General features: G+C 40.8%; 1 protein-coding gene across 1 annotated transcript in view; it reads right to left on the minus strand.

Annotated features, from left to right (window-relative positions):
* The window catches only part of LOC126266679 (ras guanyl-releasing protein 3-like), a 350931-nt gene that overhangs the window by 93944 nt on the left and 230713 nt on the right, over positions 1-26274 (minus strand). The window contains exons 3-5 of the mRNA XM_049971101.1: positions 21761-21874; positions 19363-19606; positions 1833-2130 (exon numbers count right to left, since the gene is read on the minus strand). Of these exons, the coding sequence (XP_049827058.1) occupies positions 1833-2130; positions 19363-19606; positions 21761-21874 (656 nt within the window). The remainder of the gene's footprint in view (positions 1-1832; positions 2131-19362; positions 19607-21760; positions 21875-26274) is intronic.

A 26274-nucleotide genomic window follows, 5' to 3' on the forward strand; every position in this document is an offset into this window, starting at 1 on the left:
GTAGCCCAGCTTCATGGAGACAGTTGAGAATGGTCCTCGCCGATACCCCAGGAGCAACAGTGTCCCTAATTTGCTGGGAAGTGGCGGTGCGGTCCCCTACGGCACTGCGTAGGATCCTACGGTCTTGGCGTGCATCTGTGCGTCGCTGCGGTCTGGTCCCAGGTCGACGGACATGTGCACCTTCCGCCGACCACTGGCGACAACATCGATGTACTGTGGAGACCTCACGCCCCACGTGTTGAGCAATTCGGTGGTATGTCCACCCGGCCTCCCGCATGCCCACTATACGCCCTCGCTCAAAGTCCGTCAACTGCACATACAGTTCACGTCCACGCTGTCGCGGCATGCTACCAGTGTTAAAGACTGCGATAGAGCTCCATATGCTACGGCAAACTGGCTGACACTGACGGCGGCGGTGCACAAATGCTGCGCAGCTAGCGTCATTCGATGGCCAACACCGCGGTTCCTGGTGTGTCCGCTGTGCCGTGCGTGTGATCATTGCTTGTACAGCCCTCTCGCAGTGTCCGGAGCAAGTATGGTGGGTCTGACACACTGGTGTCAATGTGTTCTTTTTTCCATTTCCAGCAGCGTACATGGCGACAACACTAGGAGAAAGGATGATCTTCACCACTCAAGGTTAAATCTAACTTTGGCTCAGAAGAGGGGAAAATTATGCTGCCACAAAAGTCTTTGGTCACTTACCTAATAGCATCAAAATTCAGACAGCCATATAGCATTTAAAAGGAAATTAAAAGAATTTCTTAATGGCAACTCCTTCTACTCATTAGATGAACTTTTGGATATAGTAAGTGGGCAATTTCCCCAACCTCAAAAAAAAAAAAAAGAAACAAAAAAAACAGTTAAGTATCATGCAATATCTTGTACAGACACCTTCTATTAACCTGACATGTTCCACATCATTACGAAGTGTCGTATTCATGATCTATGGAACACATATCAAAAAGGTTTAACAGGGGATATTGCGCCCATACAAAGACGGACTGCATCATTGGTCAAAGCTTTGTTTGAACCAGTGGAGGGCGCTATGGAAATGCTGAAAAACTGTAACTCATATGAACATTAAGACAGATGTTAACTATCTTGTGAAAGCCTATTTACTAAGTTTGAAGAACCATACTGAGCAAGGAATCTAGGGATATAGAACAGTCTCTATGTGTTGTTACCCTAGGCCCTGTAAAGGCAAGATTAGACTAATCATAGTGTATACAGAGGCATTTAAGAAGTCATTCTTCCTGTGCTCCATATTGGAACGGAATGTAAAGAAACTTAAATATATGTGATAATGGGAAGAATCTCCACCATGCACTTTACAGTGGTTTGATGATGATTGATGCAGGTCTAACATAACTCAAATGATGTTTCAACAATGTAAGGAGAAGATAGATTGCTACTTACTGTAAAGAGTCATATTAAGTTGCAGACAGATAAAATTAAAAGATACTTGCACATTAGCCTTTGGCCACAGCCTTCATCAGAAAAAGTAAGAGAAACACATACTTATTCATTCATGCAAGCTAAAGTGTAAGTGTCTTAATTGTGTCTCTCTGCAACTTAATGTGCCATCTTTATGGAAAGTAGCAATCTATCTTTTCCTTACATTGTTGATATTCCAACCTAGAGTTCCTATTGTTTCAAATGATGTTTGTTTTCTCCTTATTTATTCTCTTATTCAGCTGTTTGAAACTTCTTTAGAGGTTATTGTCATAAGCTACAACTTCCAAATATCTAACTAATTATTAATTGTCAATAAAATGAAAAATTATTAATAGTCAGTAAACTGAAAAAATAAGAAACATATAAATTTTCCTTACAGTTATCCTTCTTATGACCTTGTGCTCCAGGTATGTAATGTGCTCAGCTATCTGTAATGGTTCCAAATGGCTGAACACTAAAGACACTTTTCTGTTGTGCTCTTTATTGCCATGTTGATGCAGATGTGCTGAATGGCTGTCTCGTATTGACATATGACGCATCCAGTCATATGTTTGCACTTGGGACAGGTCTACAAGTTCAGCTGAAGTTGGAGTGAGAACTGCTTGGAATTCTTTTAATGTGTCTGCCAGTTCATATTCCAGATCGAAATGCATGGGAAATGATAGAATCCAGTACCTGTAACAAAATAAATTTTATCAATATACATTGAATTTTTAGTAAAATTTGTATGAAACATGTATGAACATAGGTAACATTGATTTCAATGGTGAGTTAGAAAATTATGAATATCCCTCTGCCATAGGAAAGAGGTTCCCAGACAACATAGAGGGGACATGGTGTGATATTGAAGATATAAAATAAGCCAAGATGTGACTAGGGAAGTGTGAGGAAGTGCATTTCACACTGAGCACCAACTCCAAACAGGTGACAAAACTTATTAGGCTCTATAGCATAAGCTGTGGAAAATTTTGTTTTCTCATTGTTCATTCTTGTGGGAGCAGGTGGGCAATGAGAGAGCTTATGGACTGAGTGTGACACTTTTGCATGTGTAGGAATCTTCTACCACTAAAATAGTGTGTAAACAAAAATTATTCTCACACAATAAGTGAGACAGTGATGTCAATTATCTTAGTCCAATAGATAAATTTTTTGAACGGTAGATATTGTTAATATAGCTGGTCAGTCACTAAACTGATTTTACAATCTGTTTGTGCTGTGAATGTTTTTGTGATATTACTATTTTGTGGCAAGAAGAGATCAGAGATTTTAAAATAAAGAAAACGTATCCATTATTAGCAAAGGTACAGTGATCATAAAATAATTCAAGTTGTGAATGGAGGAGATATCCAGTTTAGCATCACCTGAATTCAAAAATATGTTTTTATGCAAAATGTGAAACTGAATAAATGAACCAATGTAAGTACACTGGTGTCCAAAATTAAAGCAATAAATGGAAATTTTGCAAAGTTGTGTTTATTTTGCCACAAAACTTTATAAACAGGTGATAGTAAAGTATAAATAATGTAAAGAATACACATCTTAAACTGCAATAGGCATAATGGTAGACAAAAATGTTCTTTTTTTTCAACTTACTGGATTTGCACACACATTCTGATAACTGGTTAATGTGCTCAGGATGGGGTGTGATCATCTCTGGTAGCAACCACAGGCCTGACAATGATGGGGAATGCTTTGAATGATATCATCAGTCTGATGTTGAGGTTAACAGCTCTTGCTTTCTGAGGTTGATCATTACCATCCATCAAGATGAAGTCTGGGCATGCACGATCTTGCAACAACTGTACATTAGCCTCCAAGATCTTGTCACAATGTCTGACAGCAGTTAAACCTTGCTGATTCACCCACACAATTTCATGAAGCAGTGTCCATGTGGTCAACATAATCCCTGCCCACAACAGTAGGAATCCTCCTCAATATCTGTCTCTTTCCATTACGTTTGGGTCACAAATTGTGTTCCACATTCCCTCGTGATGAGACTGCATCAAGAATCACTCTCCAGACCAAACTGGGACTCATTTGTGAAAAGAATATTAGTCCACTGTTAGATCGACCAGGTGGCATGTTGACATCTCTCTCTAGACATTCCCTTCTGTGAAGGCGCATCAGAAGTACACATACAGCAGATCTGTAACAATAAAGGCCACTCTGGTGAAGCCTTCTGGACAATGCTTGTCTTGATACAACATGTCCAGTGGATGCTGTGATGTCAGATGCCTGTTGCCATGTAGTGCTAAGGCGGTACCATCATACACTCACATCCAAATAATGGTTTTCCCTTTTTCATATCACATGTGGTTGGCCCTGTCCTGTTCTTTGGGGTACTGTTTTGGACTATATAAATTGTTGCCACATCCGAGACACACCAGAAAAATTCACATTAAGCCACCAGTCTTCATCAGTTTGTGACTGTCCTGCTTCCATTCTTCTTATAGCCCTCCAATGCAGAGAGTCTGGTAGGCATCTTCTTTGTGCCATGCTGCACTATCAGTGACTGTACCTACAGCGATTGTGGATGTGGATCTATCCGGCAAACACTAACCTGTTTGATAGGTGCCCTGATGTCATACTTGACTTGGTTGTCCATTGACCGGAATGCCATCTTCTGTGCAAAATATGATTGTATCTGTCGACATTTCTATGATTATATCCTGAATTAGACACAGGATGGGAAAATAGTGGTTTTTTGCTGTGTTTTTGGATACCAGTGTATCTGTATTGTGAGACATGATAATAAGAATAGAAAAATTTCTGTGATATGGATCCCAAACAGTTTGACTGCTGAAGAGAAGCAGAAATTCTTGGACATTGAACATTGCTCAAACAATGATTTGACCATGAAGCTCAAGGATCTTGTACTGAATTGGCACTACTGATGAAATGTGGATTAGAGACTTTGAACTGCAGCTGAAATCACAGTCCAATGAGGGGAGAGCATCAGCTTCTCCATGTCAAAAAAATTTTTTGTGTGCTCCATCAAAGCTCAGGCGAATGATGATTTTTGCTTATGATCATTATGTAGTACAGTTTCCTTCAATATCAGCTTTCTACACGAAATTGACACCTGTTGCAAATCATGGAACATATATAAGATAGTTTTGCTGTTTTGGAGCACATGATTCTAATTAAAATTTCAGAAACAGGGCCTCCTATGACCATGAAAAGTTTATTTAAAAATTATGATAAGATTCCTGAAAATGGTATCCTTGCAGAAATTTAACCCCTAAGAAGATTTCTGGAAGCTGTTGAAATTACAAAAGTAAGTCTCCTGATTGGATATCTTTAAGTTTCTAAGAGTTTGTAGCTGAACAAGAATTTTGAGAATCTGTTCCTAATCTCATTTTGGCATCAAGATTTTTCTAAACCTTATGTACTGTGATTCTTGGAGACCAGAGATCTAAGGAACCATCCTGGTATTTACCTGAAGCAATGTAGGGAAATCACAGAAAACCTAAATCAGGATAGCCAGATGTGGTCACATTGGGTTAATAATTTTTGTGGTGTTCATATCAACATAGACAATAATCGAAGACCTGGAAGGCCAAAAATGACAGAAAATAAATGAAGTGTGAAACTTGTGACAGATGCTCTTGAAAAGAAGTGCAATGTGACTTGTGAGTAACTGTGTGATGTCACAGGAATTCCCCAAATATCAGTATTTCCTATTCTGAGACATGATAATAAGAATAGAAAAATTTCTGTGATATGGATCCTAAACGGTTTGACCGCTGAAGAGAAGCAGAAATTCTAGGACATTGCAACCTTGCTCAAACAATGATTTGACCATGAAGCTCAAGGATCTTGTATTGAATTGTCACTACTGATGAAATGTGGATTAGAGACTTTGAACTGCAGCTGAAATCACAGTCCAATGAGTGGAGAGCATCAGTTTCTCCATGTACAAAAAAATTTTTGTGTGCTCCATCAAAGCTCAGGCAAATGATGATTTTTGCTTATGATCATCATGACAGAGCCCCATGTGGAACAAGTGTCACAGCAGTGTATTATCATAACTTCATGCAAAACCTGCACAGAAAAATGCACAAAACCCAACCTCAGTTCTCGAGGCTAGGCCACTCATTATCTATTACAATGCTAACCCACATGTTGGTGATTTTGTAGCCAAAAACTTCACAAATATAGGTGGGAAGGTTGCCACATGCACCATACAGCTGGAATGTGTGTCCACCAAACTTTGACAAGCTGAAAAAACCTATGCATGGGTGTTATTATCTTTTTCTGGAAGAGCTTTCTACCACTGTTACCTGAGCCATTCAACAGATGAACCAGAAGTGGTAACCAGGATAAAATAATAGAGCCTCTGAGATGTTTGAGTTCAGTCATAGAGCAGCTGGGAGACTATATTGAAGAACTGTAAAGAGATATTGAAATAAATAAATAAATGTGTAAGTAAGAAAAATTAGTGTGCATTATTTATGAGTTGTCCCTTGTAATTATCTTAGGTCTGCTATGAGTCAAGCATAACTTTATGGTTTAGCAGTTTTGTCAACTAGAAATAGTTAAGCTAAATATATTGACTTTGATGACGCAATTTCAAAATTTGCATCAGAAAAAGTTAGAAGGAAGAAAATCTGCGGTACATGTTAAAGCCACATACCACTAAACAGATCTTTAGTTATTTGTATGCTTAATTAATAACCACTTCAACTGTAATATTAATAAAAATAGGTTTTATTTATTTGTTACTGTTTGTAAAAACCTTTAGCAAAATAGTTAGCATTACTTAATTAAGTGTAGCAAAAAGATGCTTCCCCATGGAAAAAAGTATTTGTTTTGTGTAGTTGATGGAGATGGGGTGGAAGGGGGTGAGGCTGACAAAATTCTGCACCAGTTGCCAAACTACCTACCTATGCCACTGACAACAAGGGTTGATATAAACAATTTGGTCTAATCTGTGTACAGAAAATAGTGAAAGCTGAAGCTTTAAATGACTTTGATAAAATGAAGATTATGATAGAACACATGTTGGTCATAAAGATCATAGAAATGATGATGTTTTCTGAATGTTCATATGCTGCCTATATTAGTGTTTATTGAAAACAACAGTTGGCCGTGAAACAGCATATAGATGAAAAGGCCTTTAGAGTCTCATCAAGAGACATTGAGTGTAGAGAGTTTTCCAAACTGTACACAAGAATAGTTGATAACTGGCGGCATAGCTGACTGTGAAGTACAAACCATGGAAGGTACAGGTGTGTTGAAGAACTCCACTAACTGCACACAACTACTTCATGACAATGGTTGTCCCTAGATATTTTGCATTACAGAAGATTGGTTGCTTGAGCATACTGCAGAAATCTTTCTGGACATGAAAGTTTGCATTTTACAGTATTCATTGTATGAATCATGTCAAATGCTTTGTGAAATTATGTGAATAGAAATCAGTAAACATCTTATTGTAATTTTGATGTAAATTAATGACGTATTCAGAAGAATGTGTCTTGTGTATTGGACAAATAACTTTAATCATTACTGTTTCTTTGTACATGTGCAGTGTACCATTCAATGTTGAATAAACCTATTATTATTTTTATCATCTTTGTTTTAAAATTTCTCTGCATCTAAGTATACATATATTATAGTTTGAGGGTGATGAATTTAGACTTCAGGGTAAATGGTGTAAGGATTCCATGTGCATTCCCTCCATTTTCCTTTATGTTAATGAACACTCATTTTGTTATGTAGGTATAAGACATGGTAGAAGAGCTTTATAGTCTTTATGCTGCATTTCTTATTTATGATGATAGATAAACTCCAGTGGAAGACTCTGCAGGAGAGACGCTCAGTAGCTCGGTATGGGCTTTTGTTAAAGTTTCGAGAACATACCTTCACCGAAGAGTCAAGCAGTATATTGCTCCCTCCTACGTATATCTCGCGAAGAGACCATGAGGATAAAATCAGAGAGATTAGAGCCCACACAGAAGCATACCGACAATCCTTCTTTCCACGTACAATACGAGACTGGAATAGAAGGGAGAACCGATAGAGGTACTCAGGGTACCCTCCGCCACACACCGTCAGGTGGCTTGCGGAGTATGGATGTAGATGTAGATGTAGATGTAGATATCGTTCTTAAGTAGTTCACAGTAAAAGAGAGCATGGGTGGTTTTTCATTTACATACAGAAACTTCTTTATCTTGCATTTAATGAACATACTGCATGTTCAAAATGGCATCACAGTGGGACTTGTATTGTAGCAGTTAATAGCTGTGCAAAACACCAACCAACCAACTCACTATATCAATGAATGTGGAAAATTACTTCTCCAGTTATAAAATTCATAAATATCTGACCTGCCTTGGTTGATTCATTCATTCATTCATTCATTCACTCATTGTGTCATGTGTTCCATAGATCCCAGGTCAAGGTATACATCAATATGGGACGTAGATGTCTTAAAAAGTTATTCTGCATACTGCATTAACGATAAACTACCACTGTACAGCTTAATGCTATTCACACTTACGCCCTCTAAAAGTAATCAAGTAAATTAGTAAGAAAGCTGATACTCTGATAAAATCTGCTGCCTCCTGAGGTATAACATGTAGCTGCTGTTTACCTGTTATCAGTAGCTTAATATTTACTTGTTTATAATGGTATTTTTCAGAGAAAATATTTTTACATCCTTAAATACTGGGCACCATTTATATGACATCAGTACTTGTCATACAGATTTATATAAAACAGTGTTACATGCTGTGATGTTAACAGAAATTTTTGAACTGAATCTAGGTATTCAGAAAATATTTAGGAAAGGTGAGTAAACAGACATGTTTTTAATTTCTTCTGAATTGGTAGGGGCTCCCAATTTCTTGCTTTATGTTGTATGTGAGCTTGTTGAATAACTTAGGATCAAATTACCATACATACCTCCTTTCTGAAACCTAGACATGGAGGCAGAGCCTACATGGAAGTTATTTTTGTGTCTTTTATTGTCACTGTCTGGCTGAAACTATTTTTATTACCAGCAACAAAAACCATTAAGGAGTAAATGTATTGGGAGGTGAGTATTAGAATCTCCAGATTCTTAAAAAGGCTTCTGCAAGATATTATCTACCTTACCCAATATTTGCTTGCTTCTGCTTAACAAACCTTTTATTTGCTTGTTTATGCACTGCCCCAGAAGATAATTCCAGTAGCAACAGGGAGTGAAAATATGCAACATAATACAAAACTATTTCTTTTCATTGGCACAATGGGAGCTGCCTGCAAAGGTGTGACATGCTGAATTGAGCTTCTTAAATAGTTTATACATGTATAAACTCCATATTAACTTGTTATCCAGCTGGAGACCCCAAGAATTCTACACTATGCTTCATTCAAAGTATGACCATAAATATTCTAGTGCTGAAAGGTCTTTATTGCTTACCTGAAACTGTATAAAATAACACTATGTGAGACTAGGATTTAAAAAGTGAAGTGTCTCAGGGGATAGGCAAAATTCCTTTAATGAAGAAGTCGATCTAAATCTGGCATACTGTACAAAATGAAATTGTGTGTTTATGCTCTCATACAGATGATCAAATAAAAATTCAGTCATTTCATACAGTATGGGTTGTAAGTAACAGAAGCATTTTATTTTAGGTAACTCATATGCAGTATGTAGGGAAGTGTCTTATTTTGCAATGCTATTCAGACTTTCACTTCTATCCAGCCCCATAATAGAAGTTTAATATATTTTCTTATATTATTTTTTAAATGATGCCATCCACGTTTTATGAGCTACTGTCTTTTTCTCCAATTACACAACCTTTTTAGAAAATTAAGCTTTCTCCAAGTGCAAAAACATGTTACAAGGTACAGTATGTAGCCAGGAGCAAATATTCTGTTGAAATTTAAGAGTGTTGCAATCTAGAAAATCATGTCAGTACTGTAGTTTTAGTCACCTGTCTGTTACATTATTACTCTATCACACCAAACATTAGAAAGAGAAATCAATTTAACCAGAAGTTTCAAAAACCATTTGCATGTTAAATACATTTTTAAATTGAAGCTATTGGGAACAAACGCAAATTTCCATTTTCAGGACAAGTAAATTGGTTAATCTGCAATTATCACAAGTTCCACGAGTAAAGACCTTCTTTTGTAGCAAAGTACAAAATGGTGCACAAACAACAAAGTAAGGCTTTAGAACCCATTTTATATAACTAGTTTTAAAAAATACATAGAATTTTACTTGCCATAAAATTCTGTAATTGAAAAATTAACAATATAGCTTTATCATATTATACAGCATTATAATGCAAAATGTTTATAAATGCTACACAAAACACAGTCTTGTGTCTAGCAACAACAAAAGCTTTAGAACATGGCAGTAACAGGCAATGCTGGTCTCCTTCTGTCATTCCAAAGCAAGTTACTAGACTGAGGTTCTCACCAAAAAACATGATGTGTTAGTAGACACACTGAGTACAACACTCTCCCCTATGGATAACACATAGTAGTAAAGATTCATTGTCTCATCATTTATTCTGGAACAGAGGAGCTACTTAGAAATAAGAAAGAAAGATCTATCTATCTGTTAGACACTTTTGACTTCTATTATATAATCTGTTGAAGGACAAACAAATTCCCGAAACTATAAAAATTAGGTTTAAAATTGTTTGGATTTCTGTCATTTGTTTGAAGGAATGTAATTAGTTTCATTGCAGCACATTAATTTTTAAAAATCACAAAATTACAACATAAACAAAATAGAGGTTATGTCAGATTTCTACAGAAACAAAAGTTATTTGAATCAACTGTGACATATTTTAATGGGAAAATGTTGTCATCTCCTGACAAAAGAATAATTGATTTTTATCAAAAAAGATTTCTTTCAGAAATACCGTTTTCAAAATAAACTTGCAGACTCTAGAGCCTTCAAATATAAATTTGAAATTAATTTAAATAACAAATACTATTTTTGTAGCACTAAAATAAGAGTCTAATCATTTATAAAATTGTTGAAATTTATGTTTTAATTAGGAAACTGTTGTAATTAAAAAGTATATCTTTCAGGAAGGTTCTAAATGGACCCAATTAATGCCAACTGCATTCAGAAGTTACTCAGAAGTTCATATGTTCAGAATCTCATGTTCAGTCACTCTTGTTCTGATGGGCTTTGTCAAATGTTATTCTTTTTTCTTTTTAGGGCGCAAAAAAACTTGGGTCATACACACCTGTGTTAAAACTACAAAACTGTAGAATATGAAGACAAAGAGAAAAGTTAAAAATGACTACAAGTCAATTCCAATTGACAGAAGATAAGGCAGCCAAAGCAGGAATGTGGAGAAAGGTCTATAAAATATGCCATAGGGAAATGGAAGTCCAGAGCTAAAAGTAAATGGCCTTTATCATATTCCTACAAAAGATAAAAAGTAAAATGTGGTCAACAGCACATGTGCCATTCACTAAAATGACTGATAACTCAGACAGCAAAAACAAACAGGAATGTAAGATTCATACTGCCAGTCAAAGAAGGAGGCACAGGATGAGTGGCCATGCATGGCAGACAAATGGCACTCATATTTGCTGAGGAGAAAGTCACAGCAGCAAGACAGCAGTAGTTTGGCAGGTTCTTCCTACAGACCTTCAACTGGGCTAGTGTAAAAGGCACAAGTGGTAAAACAGATGCCGCGATGGTGGATAGTATTGAGCTAACATAAGAGGGGCAGATGTGCTGACGCAAAAACGAATCACCCATAGTGTAGTTTCAAATGGACAAAGGATCAGTGGAAATGGAGGAGGGTGGTTTGATCTGCACCCTAGGAAGTGCTATTGAAGACACGTAGGACATTGAGGGGCTGCATACAGCAGGCTGCCACGTAAGACACATGGGAGAACCAAGAAAGTTTCCTATTCAGCATGAGCCCCAGGAATTTCATAGCTTCAATGAATGACAGAGAAACAGGTCTAAGATATAAAGATGGGTGAAGAAACCAGTTGTGCCAACAGAAATTCACACAAACAGTTTTTTCGGTGGAAAAACAAAAGCCATATTCCATGAGTAAAAATGATCGAGGCACCACTGATGATGCACTCAATGAGACGAGTGCATGGAGAGCTGCAATAGATGGCAAAATCATCAATGAAAAGGAAGCCGGAGATGCCTGGTGGGAGACAGGTGATTATAGGGTTAATGGTGATAGCAAAGAGGATGATGCTGAGGACAGAGCCCTGAGGCACACTGTTTTCATGAATAAATATGTCTGACAAGGCGGAGCCCACATGTACCTCGAAAACTTGGTCTTTTAAAAATTCCTGAAGGAAACTGGGCAGACAGTCATGGAAGCCACACGTCTAGAGAGTACAGAGGATACCAGTCTTCCAGTAGGTGTCGTAGGCTTCCCCCAAATCAAAAAACACAGCCACAGTCTGGGATTTCTGCAGAAAACCATTCATTACATGGTGTACAAAATCACAAGATGGTCGACTACAGAAAGATGTGCTCAAAATCCACACTGAGCAGTGGTTAGTAAATTGCAAGACTTGAGCTACCATACCAGCTGGGCATGAATCGTATGTTCCATCACCTTGCAAACACAGCTGGTGAGAGAAATGGGGCAGTAGCTAGAACAAAGGTGTTTGTCCCTACTGGGTTTAGGTACATGTATGATAGTGGCTTCACACCAACATTTCGGAAGTGTGTCCTCTGTCTAGATGCAGTTGTATGTATTAAGCAGAAAGTGCTTGCCCACAAGAGAAGGGTCTGCAACATCTGAATGTGAGCAGTATCTGGCCCTGGGGCAGAGGATCAGAATGAAGTCGTAGCATGATCTAGCTCCCTCATGGTAGAGGTGGCATTGTAACACTCACGATTCTGAAAAAAAAGGGTATTGCCTGAGCTTCCTCTGCTCATTTCTGATGGAGGAAGGCAGGGTGATAGTGGGAGGAGCTCTAAATCTTCGAAAAATGGCAGCCCAAGTCTTTGAGATACCAAGAGGGTCCACAATGACATGGTCTGCTACTGTCAGGTTGGAAATTGGAGAATGGATCTTGGTTCCAGAGAACCATCTCAGGTTGACCCACACAATGGAACAACTAGTAAATGAAATCCAGCTAACTTTAGTGTTATTTCAAAGAACACAAGAACATTGAGCATGCACCTGTTTATAATGAATGCAGTTATCCATCATAGGATTATGGTTGAAAACACAGAGACCATGTCTCCTTCTGCGAATTGCATCGCAGCATGCCTCAGTCCACCAAGGGATGGTAAAGAGGAAGTGTGAGGAATGGAATGTTCTGCAGTGGTAAGGATAATGTTTATAAGACATACCATATGGTCATCACAAGTCAGGAAATGTTGTTCAGCAAAGGTCGCAGGGGAGGAGTGAAGCCTCCAGTTGGCCTTAATAAGCTGCCTTTTGAGTGTGCTCACAGGTAGGGTAGGAGTCAGCAAACGGATAGCACATGGCAAATGGTCACTTGAGTATGTGTCAAGGAGAATGGACCACTCAAGATGGCAAGCTGGGCCATGCAGGAGAATAGGACCAAATGGTACAAGGCGTGCAAGAAGTCTGAGAGTAACATGGGAGTAGAGGTTAAGTTGATTAAGAAGGTAAGCCAAGAGGGTACCTCTCGAACTCTCGAACAGATTCTGGGAGGTCACCAAAGGGGATGGTGTGCATTAAAGTCATCATGCAGCAGAAAGGGGTGAGGTAGCTGCCCAATAAGCTGGAGGAAGTCTGCCCTGGTGACATCAAAGGATGGAGGGGCGTAAATCGTACAAAGGGAAAAGATCAAGTGAGGAAGGAAAAGGCGAACTGCAACAGCTTGAAGATGGGTAGTCAGGGAGATGGGTTTGCTATGATCATCATCCCATATGAGCAGCATGACTCAGCCATGAGATGGAATGCTGACTGGGGGGGGGGGGGGGGGGGGGAATTCAAAACAGACCGCAGACTGGGAAGAAATGTGAAAGCTCAAAGAGGTCATGAAGACCAATTTTGTTTCCTGAAGGCAGAGAACAAGTGATGCTGTGATTCTAAAACCAGCTGTAAATATTCTTTGTTGGATCGAAGGCCATGAATATTCCACTGGAGAAGAGTTGTGATGAAAAAAAAAAAAACAAAAATCAAAACAAAAAAAAAAACAGGGGTATCACCTCGATGGCTGCTGAGAGCCAGCCTGCGAAGACTTGCTGCTACAGGGCCAAGAGGCCAAAGGATCCTGCTCCATGAGGTCCGCATAAGCTATCACTCTCTTCTGCTTCAGGCCTGTGGAGTCCAACACAGAAAATGGTTGGTGGTATGCACTGGCAACATGGAGGCTGGCCATGTGAGGGTATCATGTGATGACACCGTTGAAGAGGACCTTTGAGTCAGCGAAGGAGAAGACCATTTCCCTTCGTTGGACTTCTTGAAGCCTTTCTGATTAGCAGAGGAAGACTCAGGTGTTGGTTGGCAGGAGGGATATAGGAAGTCTTCATGAGTGTATTCCTTCTGTCCTTTCCAACCTGCCGGTTGTGTAGCTGGTGACTTCACCACGTGAGGCGAGAGTTTGATGGCTTGTTGCACAGCTGGATGAGGAGACAGTGATGCTACCATGATACTGGGCGATTTCACAATGTCAGAGCGGAATTTGAGGTTGCATGTCTCTGTGTCCATGTCGTTTATGGGGCGAGATGTAGCAAGAACAGTACTGTAAGTGCCAGACAGTAGAATGCAGACTTTGTGACTAGCCAATAACTTGTGAGCAACCAGGTAAGGTACCTTTTTCTTTACCCAGATCTACTGGACTGCCTGCTCATTGAAATACATGGGAAAATCTCGAGAGGAGGTGGCACGGTCCCCATTGCAGTTGATGCAGCAGGGAGGAGGAGGAGGCGGACAATCACCCTTATGCACATCCCTGCCACAGTTTACACATTTGGCTGGTTGCTGACAACACATTTCAGTGTGGCTGACACTGGTAGCAGCAAATTAGGTTCAGAATGTACAGTCAGACTGTGATAACTTTGTAGCCTGCTTTGATCTTTGATGAAAGCGCCAAATGTGAGAAAATGAGTGTGTGTGGGCACTAAAGGGGCATCTACCCTTTTCCTCACCCATGGACGACAATGGCACCTTGATCAGAGAGACAGATTGGATTTTGACCTCCGTCAGATTGTCAAGCAGCCTAGTTTAAATAACACCAAGGGAAAAATTAATAGTTCTATGGGCCTCATTCATGAACAGGATAGCCTAGGCCAAGTGAAGCGGCAAGCAGTTGTGCTTGAGAATCAGAAGTAGTCTCCAAATGCAAAGTGGCATTGCGTAAACGAGAGCAGTATTTCACAGGGCCGGCAATTGCTCACAACTTTTCTGAGTTAGAAACAAATTACTGTTCCAAAGGACTGACCATCTTCGGTATGTGAAACCAGAAGGAACTGTGGTGCAGCTGGGAGGGCCTTTGAATCAGGAGCTTCATTCCGTTTACATTTGGTAATTGTGGGCTAAAAAGATGATGATTCACTCATTGCGAGAGAATCCTCCATGATTGTGAGTGTCTCCAATGGTACACTCCTTCCACCTGGGGGTGGGGGGTCCTCCAGTCTTAGGTAATTGTTCACTCCTCAGATCACACCTCCTGAGCACCTGACAGAAGGACCAATCTGCAGTTTGAGGCAGTTGAGGCACTCACCCCTCCCCCGGCCTGGCCTTTACCAGGGGGAGAGTGCAAGCCCTACCTGTCAAAACATGGCTGGGAATTACATGTTACCCAGTCACCAGTTATGTGTCAGATGCATGGCCCAGCCTTCAGGAGCACACAGGGAGGAAGAAGAAAAGAAAGGAGGCTCAAATGCTGAAGTGGAGGAGTGACAGGAGAAGGTGAACAAAGGAAGAAAAAAGGAATGAAAAACAGTGGTGAGACTGTTCCTATGCCAGCTAAAGACAGAGCGGAACATTCCCAGAAAACCCCAGACATGTTCTCCATGGGACAGGAAAAAAGAACAGCAGTAGGATAGACGTGCAGTGTGGAGGGAAAAGGTGCTGCAAAGGCTGGACCCCATGTTAGCCAAGCATGAATCTGCCAAAGAGTGGCTACCCCCCTGGGGGTGAAATGTTATTCTGACATATATATTCATTTTTTTTAATTTTTGATAAGAGATATGGATGAAAATTAAAGGCAAGAATAAAATTTTGAGAAGTGTTCCATCAGTACAACAACAGACCCACTCCTATAGACAATGACATGGAAATGAACTGAAAAAGATCTACAGGAAACCAGATAAGACAAACAAAAATCTTCTAGTATTTATAATTATTTATGCACATTAATGAATGTATAATGCAACATCAATTTCCTTAAGATTTACCAGAAATGCACTTACAATAATTAACATTCAGTTTTATTGTTATCACTGTTTTGGAAGAGATACATTCCAATATTGGTTGCTTTCTGGGATGAAATATTATATGTGTAGCTTACATGGGAAGTAATTAGGTTTGTCTGGTTATCATCTGAGCTGTGTCTGCTAAGACTGAGTTTGAATCCTTGATTAACATGCTTGTATCATCAGCCCTTAAAAGTGATTGGACCATCTTTTATGCAGGTTAAAAACAAGAATGGACCCACACCAATACCTGTGGCTCTTGCCATGTTATACTGTATTATCACATTCTGAGGTCATTACCATTCTATGGCTCTTGACATGTTATACTGTATTATCATATTCTGACAATGTTACCATGCCTGAGACAAAGTCTGTTAATGAGACCCCCTTCTTTCTGTTAAGATTCCATCCATGCAAGAGGACTGCCATTAAAGCTAAAACACTTAAGTCTGCTAAGTAGAATTTTGTGATCTATACAATCAAATGCTCCAGCAAGGTCATAGAAAGGTCTGCATAAATTTTTGAAAGAGCAGGCAAGATTGTAATGTAAATTTTTTTATATGGCTGAGTTTGAGAAAATATTCTGCCCAAAGAATTAAATTTGGTAGGAAGTGTACAAATATTATTATATTTCAAACTAATGATTATATTCAATCAATATTTTTTGATGGGAGACAATCTGATACCTATAAGATAATATTTTCATTAATATATCAAAGCAGATTTTTTATTTTTATTTTGTATATTGGTATTTATTTAGCTTCATTTATGCAGGGTGGCTCAAAAAGGACTTTACAACTTTGGAGTTATATAGAAATTTATTGAGATGACTTACAGTATTGGTAGATGTATCACTTTAACGGCCGCGCAGCTATGCCACGCAGTCTGAGGCATCTTGTCATGGCTCAACGCGGCTCCCCCCGTTGGAGCTTCGAGTCCTCCTTTGGGCATGGGTGTGTGCATTGTCCTTAGCATAAGTTAGGTTCAGTTAGATTAATTAGTATGTAAGCGTAGGGACCAATGACCTCAGCAGTTTGGTCCCACAGTCCTTACCTCAAATTTCCAAAGTAATTTGTTGCAAACAATCTCAAGTTCCATGTAAAAGTGTCAAATGTCATTTTGGTTTGAAGTGACTACAATTTGTGATGTGACAAACATCCCACTGGTAATCAGTTTTGTCCTGCACTCGTCATAACTTGTGCAATGGCAACATAGATTTGATTATTTAGGTTGGCGAAACTGTTTGGTAGGGGAAGAAAATACACAGTCTTTAATGAAAACCCAGAGAAAGAAATCCAGTAGTGCCAAGTCTGGGGACTAAGGTGGCCACGTGGTAACCGTGAACACACGGGCTACCTGGTAATTTATCATGTTGCGGTGAACCACCCATCACAATACTGGTGCTGAGAGTAAATTGTAGGCCTGATTGTAAGTTCTTTAGTATATCTGGTGTGAAATTTATGCTGAGCAGTTGTCGCAGACTCTGATTCATGAAACCAAAACACATAGTAAGCACACTCCACACCAGTGAAAACAACCATTTTAAGTCTCTACACTGATGGTGCTGGTGGCGGAATGGGATACAATGGACTACGTAAATCAGACTTGAGGCTGTTAGCTGCAAAATGACACATGTACCAATTCTGAAAGTTATCTCAATAAATTTCTATATCACTTCAACATTTTAAAGTCCTTTCTCACTCACCTAGTATAGGATGTACCTTAATTCCCTTTACAAACATTGAGGATAAAGATGGTTAAGCTGAGCATAGGAACTCATGTTGGGAAACATACCATATTTCCACTACACACAAAATACCACACCCCAATGTATCCAATGAGTCAGGCAATAAGAGTCAGAGCATATTTATAAAATATATTTTATTTGCATGGAAAAAATACTAATTTGACACTGAAAATGAAAAATCTGAAACAGAAAGACAAGTGAGTACAATCTTACAGGAAATTGAAAAAAAAATCTGTTGGATATAAAAAAAATCCTGAATGATTAAGAACTCTCAAAGTGGAGAAATGGGAAATACAGTTTAAAAAAAACATGTAGGCAACTTTGATGTCATGTATAGCGCTTTGTTTGCTTACAAAACTTCTAGTGTGACCATGTTCATGGATTTATCACTTTATTTTCATACCTTCTATTTTTTATGTTGACCTTCATACAGCGAAACAAAATGTGTTTTGAAAGCTAAATTTCCTGCATTAGTCGAGCAAAGTGTAAGACAATGCCAGCATTCAACAAGATGAATTTATGAAGCCTCTTGAAGTAACCATCTAGTTGGCCATTAAACTGACTCTTAACAACCTATGACTGGAAAAATGGTATGTGTCTCCACAGTTTGACACATTATTATGCAGTGCTGCCAAGTGGACTGCAGAATTTATAATTCGAAGATGGTGTACTGCAATACTGCATTGTGTTGCACTCTACATAGTTTGAGAAGCTCTCAGCTCCTGAGGACATGGAAATTCTCTCTCTGATATATTCTCAGTTCACCTGATGAATCTGCATCCAGAGAAGTGGGCTATACATGAACACAGTATGACAGTGATTTTTCTTCAGCATCTACTATAATCAGTCTGCTACTCAAAACTGAATGTTGTCCCAGGAAATTGTAACAGGTTCTTTTTGACTACATACAAAAAGTGCAGCAAATTAATATTGTGATTAAGCTGGGCAGTAGCCTAAGGGTGTCTTTAGTGGAAATGAAACCCAGTGTTGGGCAGATATGTTGCTGCCACATTTATGTTGTGCTTGGAATTGGCACTGGGCTTCTCATGCTATGATGTTGAGCTGGTCCTTTTCTGAATTACGATAATGGGTAAAAAAAAAGGGTCATGATACAATGGATAAAGCAATGGTGTTTCCAGCTGCACTCATCAGCCATAAACCTGATGTTCAATAGGATCATAACCGTTTCTAGAAATGCATGAAAACTCTATAATGAATAATAAAAAAAAAAGCTGTATATTTGATTCCACGCTGCCTGTGGCTGGCTAATACAGGGCCAGCACATCTAGGAGAAAAATGAGATGATGTGGCTCATGGTTCCTGTATTGAGGAAGGCTGTGAATATGTAGTCAAATTCTCAAGTACTGGAGCGCCATACCGATTTTTTGTCACCTTCTACAATTATATCCAACGCACGTTACAAAAACTGCCAAAATGCACACAAGTAGTGGATTAAATAACGCGCTTTATCAACAAACTGTAAAACTGAAAACAGCTTTAGCCGTCTCTATTTTGACTGTAAATTATTTACGTATAAGTAAACAGACGGGCATTGCAATACCGTATCTGTTAATTAGAGTTACCCAGCATTTCAAGGCGCAGCCTAAAGGTTAACTATTCGTACCTGTTTTGAAAAACATCACTTCATATCAACAGTTCTAAGAAAGTTGTCCGCCATTATTTAACACCATGTGTAAAATACTCGAAATGCTCTTTTCAGATTCTGTAACAAATTATTGACAAATATGTTTTGGGGTTGTTCCGCCTCAGAGACCATAGTTTCGAGCCGTCCTTGCAACTGAGTGTGAGGTTTAGGTGATACCTGATGGCATGGCAGACTCGCAGCTGCAGGCGCAGCTGCGAGCAGTTGGCAGCGCTGGGAGAGTCGAGGCTGCGCGTGTGCGCATGCGTGCAGCCGGCTCGGCGGCAGGGCGCCTCCTGGGCGGCGCTGGCGTGCAGCCGCGTCAGCTCGCCTGCCAGAGACACTGAGGTCGTGAACCAGCGGTGCATCAGCAGCAGCACCTTCGCCACTGTTTCGCCCTCCTGCCGCAAGGAGCCATCTGACTCTGTACAACAGCAAACAATCACTTCAGTCGCAAACAAATAATACCTAGACGCTCACAACACTGCTACATTAATCACTTACTGGAGAGAGACTAATGAATTGCAAATTTATACTCGTAACTACGTCAAAAATTTGCAATGATGATGCATATAATTAACATACTAACAAAATATCTGTACATGTTTTGCAGACTATGCTCTTACAAAATAAAGGGTCCAAGCACCATATACATTTAGGGCGACCAACATTTGACCAAAATTTTAAGGGAGATTTGGCCACAATAAACTTCCGCTGCACACCTACATCACATTATCTTGTGGTGCCACAAAACGTGGCACTACACAAAACTGGCGCTAATAGCATAGTCACATAGAGAACACACACGACAGAGATCTGTAAGTCCAAGGTATTGGTGATATGTTGAGAAAACTGTCCCAAAACGCATGTGCTACAAAACGCCACTGTTTCCTGCGCATGTACCCCGACATCAGTACGGGATATAATCACCATGCACACGCGCATAGGCCGCACAACGGCTTGGCATACTCTGGATCAGGTGGTCGAGCAGCTGCTGGGGTATAGCCTCCCATTGTTGCACCAGTGCCTGTCGGAGCTCCTGAAGTGTTATAGAGGCTTGAAGACGTGCAGCGATACGTCGACCGAGAGCATCCCAGACGCGCTCTATGGGGTTTAGGTCTGGAGAACAGGCAGACCACTCCATTCACCTGATATCTTCTGTTTCAAGGTACTCCTCCACGATGGCAGCTAGGTGGGGCCATGCGTTATCATCCATCAGGAGGAAAGTGGGACCCAGAGCATCGCTGAAAAGGCGGACACAATGGTGGAAAATGATGTCCCGATACACCTGACCTGTTACAGTTCCTCTGTCAAAGACATGCAGGGGTGTACGTGCACCAATCATAATCCCACTCGCACCATCTAACCACAACCTCCATACATACCCCTTTCAAGGACATTTGTTGGTATCAGGTTCCTGGTTCACGCCAGATGGAAACCCGGCGAAAATCACTGCTCAGCGTATACCTGGAGTCGTCTGTGACCATAACCTGGGACCACTGTTCCAATGACCATGTACTGTGTTCTTGACATCAAGCTTTACGAGCTCTCCTGTGACCAGGGGTCAGTGGAATACACCTTGCAGGTCGCCGGGCATATAAACCATGTATGTTCTTTCGTCTGTAGACTATGTGTTTGGAGACAACTGTTCCAGTGGCTGCGGTAAGGTCTCGAGCAAGGCTACCTGCAGCACTCCGTGTCCGTCTGCTGGCATTGACGGTGGGATATCGGTCTTCTTGTGGTGGTGTACACTGTGGACGTTCCGCACTGTAGCGCCTGGACACGTCTCCTGTCTGCTGGAATCGTTGCCATAATCGTGACATCACTCCTTGTGGCACACGTAGGGTCTGTGGTATGATGGCTTCAAATGGCTCTGAGCACTATGGGACTCAACTGCTGTGGTCATTAGTCCCCTAGAACTTAGAACTACTTAAACCTAACTAACCTAAGGACATCACACACATCCATGCCCGAGGCAGGATTCGAACCTGCGACCGTAACAGTCGCACGGTTCCGGACTGCGCGCCTAGAACCGCGAGACCACCGCGGCCGGCTCTGTGGTATGACCTGCTGTGTTTGACCAGCCTCCAGTCGCCCTAGTATTCTACCCCTCATAACGTCATCAATATGCGTTCTTTGAGCCACTTTCAACACACAGTCACCATTAGCACGTCTGAAAACGTCTGCACAATTACTCGCTGCATCGTACCCTGACATGTACGAACATACCTCTGCGTATGTGGACTGCTGACAGCGCCACCGTGCGACGACCACAGGTCAAATGCACCTCATGGTCATACCCCGAGGAGATTTAAACCCCCAAACCGCCCACCAGAGGGCTGTTTCACCATGTATCAGCATTATCCTTAATTTATGAGCATGAGTGAGTATCTTCGGCGTTTGAGTGTATATTAACAGTCATGGCGATTAACTTTGAAATAATAAACAGTTAACTTAAATTTTTCCATCTGTCTCGTTTTCATTTGGCTGGCCTTTGTAACTTTAACAAGTTTCCATGGTTTGGGGGAGTAAATTTTATGAAGGCAGACGAGATAGACGATATTATTTGGTGGCTCACCGAAAGCGTCGACGAAGATCCTGATGAGCGCGGGCAAGGTGGCGGCCCTCACGGACAGCCCGGGCAGCGCCGGCCGCTCCGTCTCCGGCAGCACCCTCGCCGCTGCCGCTGCCTCTGCAACGAAATGCGGATGCCCTCGTCGGGTACAGATACAGTGCTGCCAACTGTTCATGATTTTCCACGCAGAGAAGTAGCATAGTACCACAGCGAAAAAAAAAAAAAAACAGATTACGTAATTTCTTTTGCCTTTTTGCAGGAATATGTATGCAGTCCTGATGTACAATATCTGATGACAAATATCCAGACAACACTGTGTACTGTGAAACTGACTACTAGGTGTCACGTGAAGTGGACCCGCCAGTATAACAGGAGGCTGGGAGTACCGTGCCGTCAAACGGAATGCAGTAGCAGCAGACTGGATCGGTTAGGAGGGCTCAGTGACTTCGAACGTGGCGTAGGCATTGAATATCACCTGAGCAACAAGTCCATCAGGGATATTTCAACCAATCTAAAGCTACCCAAGCCAACTGTCCGTGATGCGATTGTGAAGTGGCAAAAAAAAAAAAAAAAAAAAAAAAAAAAAAAAAAAAAAAAAAAATACAATTCGATTGTGAAGTGGAAATGCGAAGGAGCAGTCATTTCTAAATCAACATCATTCAAACGTCATTTACTGGCGGAACTGTGCCGTCGAATATTGCGGGTGTGGTTACAAAACATTGCATGAAATCAGCGAAATGAATCACTTGGGGATTCCTTAGTCCTACCAGCAGTCCAATTTGTGCAGTGACACTGAGTAAATAGTTAAAAGCACTGGAATACAATAGTCGACGAGCTCCTCATAACTATAATTAGACCTAAGCGATAACTGAAGGGATGTAAAGAGCGGACGGTGGATGACTTGAGACGAATGATTTGGAGTGATGAATCAAGCTGTATCCTGTGGTAATGCGATGGAAGGGACTGGATTTGGAGACTGCCTGCTATCATGCATAGTGCCAACACCGAACAGCGTGTGTGAGGCAATGGTTTGTGGAGAATAACATCCCTGAAATGGATAACATGGACCAGGCGCTCTTTCCCAAACCGGAAAGCCACGCGTAAGATCGCACGGCTAACCGGCCAGGCCTTCATACTTGGCAGGAGAACCTAATTTCTAGCCGTCTTTACGTTTTCACTGTAAGCTCAGAACTGAAAAGAGCGACATGATGCGATCGACGGGCGTACTAGACACATTGCCCAATGCATCTCTGCAATGTTTCATCAGATTTTCACTGTATTTTCCCATTTCGCGACCGATCGTTCCTTACTTTCCGAATAATCCTCGTGTATTATTTTATTTGTACTATTACTTTCTGGCACTGTCCCTTGTCAAGGGTAGGAAAAAATATAACACAGCATAATGAAAGAAGAGCACTAGAACACGAAAGATCTTCATTTAAAATATAAGGTGCATGACATGATAGTGCTTATGAGAATAATAGCATTACTACGTCCTCAAAATGCCACTCCAAGTCCGAACCACCACTGCAAATCACACTATAAACACTTGTTCGTGTTACTGACACATGTACGTACTCCATAGGAAACTTTTAACTGTCAGGCAGACAATAAAAGTGCAGGGTCCTTACTACGTTCTGACAATACCGCCGAGGCGATTTTCGAGGTTGATTATTTTCTGAAGAGCCAAAATGCAAATTTCTGCTACCAAGATCTTCAACAAGTAAGCAATCGTTCGGAAAAATGTGTTACATTGAAGGGCAAATATGTAGAGAAAGACTAACTCAATAAGCAAATCTCACGGTCGCAGCTAGATTTTTTTCGAGGCGCTAATTAAACCTGTGACTACCGCTCGTACAGGTTTAAGAGACAATTGAATGAGAGGTTGATTAGGAAAACTTGTCATATTCGTATACTATACTCGTAATTCCGAAACTCTTAGTCATAATATCAGAGACCGGTATAGCCACGTCAGGTTATTGAGAGAAAATTTGCCATTTCCGTGTCCTTAGACTTCTAGTAATCCACTAAAATACCCAGCTCTAAATCTCGACCGAAAGCTGGCGTGTAACATCAGCTACTAACCAGCCAATAGAAACTCCACCATAAATTAATGCTACAAGGCTCACCATTAAAACTGCAACATCAGGCAGGATAGAAAGTAACATAGTTTCACACATTGTGTGCATACATTCTAGTGGGAAGAATATGTGATTAAATTTGAAGCTTATTTGAGGGTACAAAGATCGTGAAATCTGGTACACAATGGTGAACTTTTGTCAACGCCAATGGCTGTAACTCGGCTGGGCGTCGAGTTGAACGGAGTTGGATGACAGGTAAAGGTACGTCATTCCCTGCTGCCTGAGGCCCACGAGAAAGACTCACCATAGTGCTTACATTACAGCACTTGACACTAATGGTCTTACGAGTACCAGCAGCCGTCTCCCGCAGAGAGCGAGTATCTACGAGGGTTGTCCAGAAAGTAAGCTCCGTTCGGTCGCGAAATGGAAACCACTGGGAAAATCAGGTAAACCTTTGCACAGATGTGTTGGGAAGCATCTCTAGTATGCCCGTCGATCGTGTATCGCTCTTTTCAGTCTTGAGTGAACAGTGAGCACGTAAAGATGCGTAGGGAATAGCGTCTCCCGCCAAATAAGAGGGCCTGGTTAGAGATTTCGCCTGTGTCATGCAGCCCACATAACACTACTGTCGAGCAGTTTCTTCTTCTTGCCAATTCTCGGCCGCACACTGCAGGGGCAATGAAGACGCTCCTGCAGCGTTTCCGATGAGAACTGTTTGATCATCCACAATACAGTCCGTAATTGCCTCCCATTGAGTCTCATCTCTACTCACAAGAACCGCGGGCTAAGAAGACAAAATTTTTCCACAGACAACGAGGTGCAGATCAGTGCAGATAACTGGCCGAAAGCACAGACGGCTGCTTTCTATGACGAGGATACTGGAAAGTTGATACAACGCTATCACAAAATTCGAAGTTAGAGCGGCGAATATGTAAGAAGTAGGTGGAAGGTGTACCTAACAGTTGAAAATAAATTTTTTCTGGTTTTCACTGTGGTTTACATTTCGCGACTGATCGGATCTTACTTTCTGGACAACCCTCGTATTTCAGACGAGTTTAATAGTTCTTGTCTGTGTCTAAATGCAAGCAAGCATATCTACAGCAATATGGTCGCGCAGTGAATAAGAAAATCTACGGATTTTAGAGGGAAGACAAGGTGCACTTATTACAAAAACTGGTGTTTGCGCGTTGCAGGGATTCTCGATACAGTTTACAGGATGTGCACGGTAGTGACATACTGCGTCATGCACAACAAATTGCTCGCGACATAGATTGCAGTGATTTCAAGGGGAGCAGTGGATGATTGAATAACGTCGAACAGTGCTACAGAACTGGAAGACGTAAGATAACGAAATTTCAAACAAAGCGTCGACTTGACGATGCACACCAAACTAACGGAATAGGCCCAAAAATTTGTAGATGAGGTAAACAAACTTATCTCATCCTTCAGTAAGGAATTTGTTTACAACTTCGACGAATCGGGATTAGAAGCTGAAATGCATATGAAAGGCATCCTGGAAATTAGAGCTACCAAGAGAGTAGTATCAAGATCAACTAATAACATCAATGCCTCAACAATTACGCCGACTGTTAATCTGGACGGTAGATTGGAGGGAAAGTTATTTATTGTGCTGCGAGAAGCTGGAGGTACTTCGCCCCCTACGATTCCTTCTCGTGTGCGTGATCTTGCGAGGTCAGTAAGGAACATTTACATCACAGTAAACAAGAGCGGAAAAACGGGCGTAAGAGAACTATGGTATGAGCACAGCTATTGGCCAATATCTGGTCAAAAACTTGCTTTTGCTTAATTGATGGCCTGTATATAAAAATCATACTTCTTTAGAGGAAACTATTTCTCCTAAGAAAGTGAGTGACATTGCAGTTCATACCACTGGACAAATTTCAGTCCCTCGATGTTTTCTTTCCGCGCCTGTGAAACATTATCGCGCTATCTGCAGTTACGCCTTAAGGATAGCCGTTTTCATGATAAGCTCCATGGCAGACTGCTTCGAATTCGGTGACGTGCCAACACATCCCATCAGTTCTCAGCACCCTGTTACATTAACACGATTCTGTACGCATTCTTTAAGAGTAGATGCCTAGACGAACGTCCTGCACGGTTTGTACCTCCCATGGTGTCCGCCTTCGATCTTGGTGGTGAGAACTTTTGTGATCACTGTGGAGCGCCATTTTTCATTCGGTGTTCATGGTGCAAGTTAATGGTTTGTTTTGAACTTTTGTTGAATGTCCACGATGTCTATTTTGTGATGTGTAACACATACATCCCGTAAAGGTCGATCTCTGCGCCTCCCGGACACTCATTTTCTGTCGCTCTCCTGACGCACATAGTGAGTCATCAGCAGTTAATATTTGTCTTGTCGTAATTGTTAACAACACTTTCTAATGAGGCTTATTACAGACTGAACTTGCAACCTCG

Source organism: Schistocerca gregaria, chromosome 4 (assembly GCF_023897955.1).
Source record: "Schistocerca gregaria isolate iqSchGreg1 chromosome 4, iqSchGreg1.2, whole genome shotgun sequence".
Classification (NCBI taxonomy): Eukaryota; Metazoa; Arthropoda; class Insecta; order Orthoptera; family Acrididae; genus Schistocerca; species Schistocerca gregaria.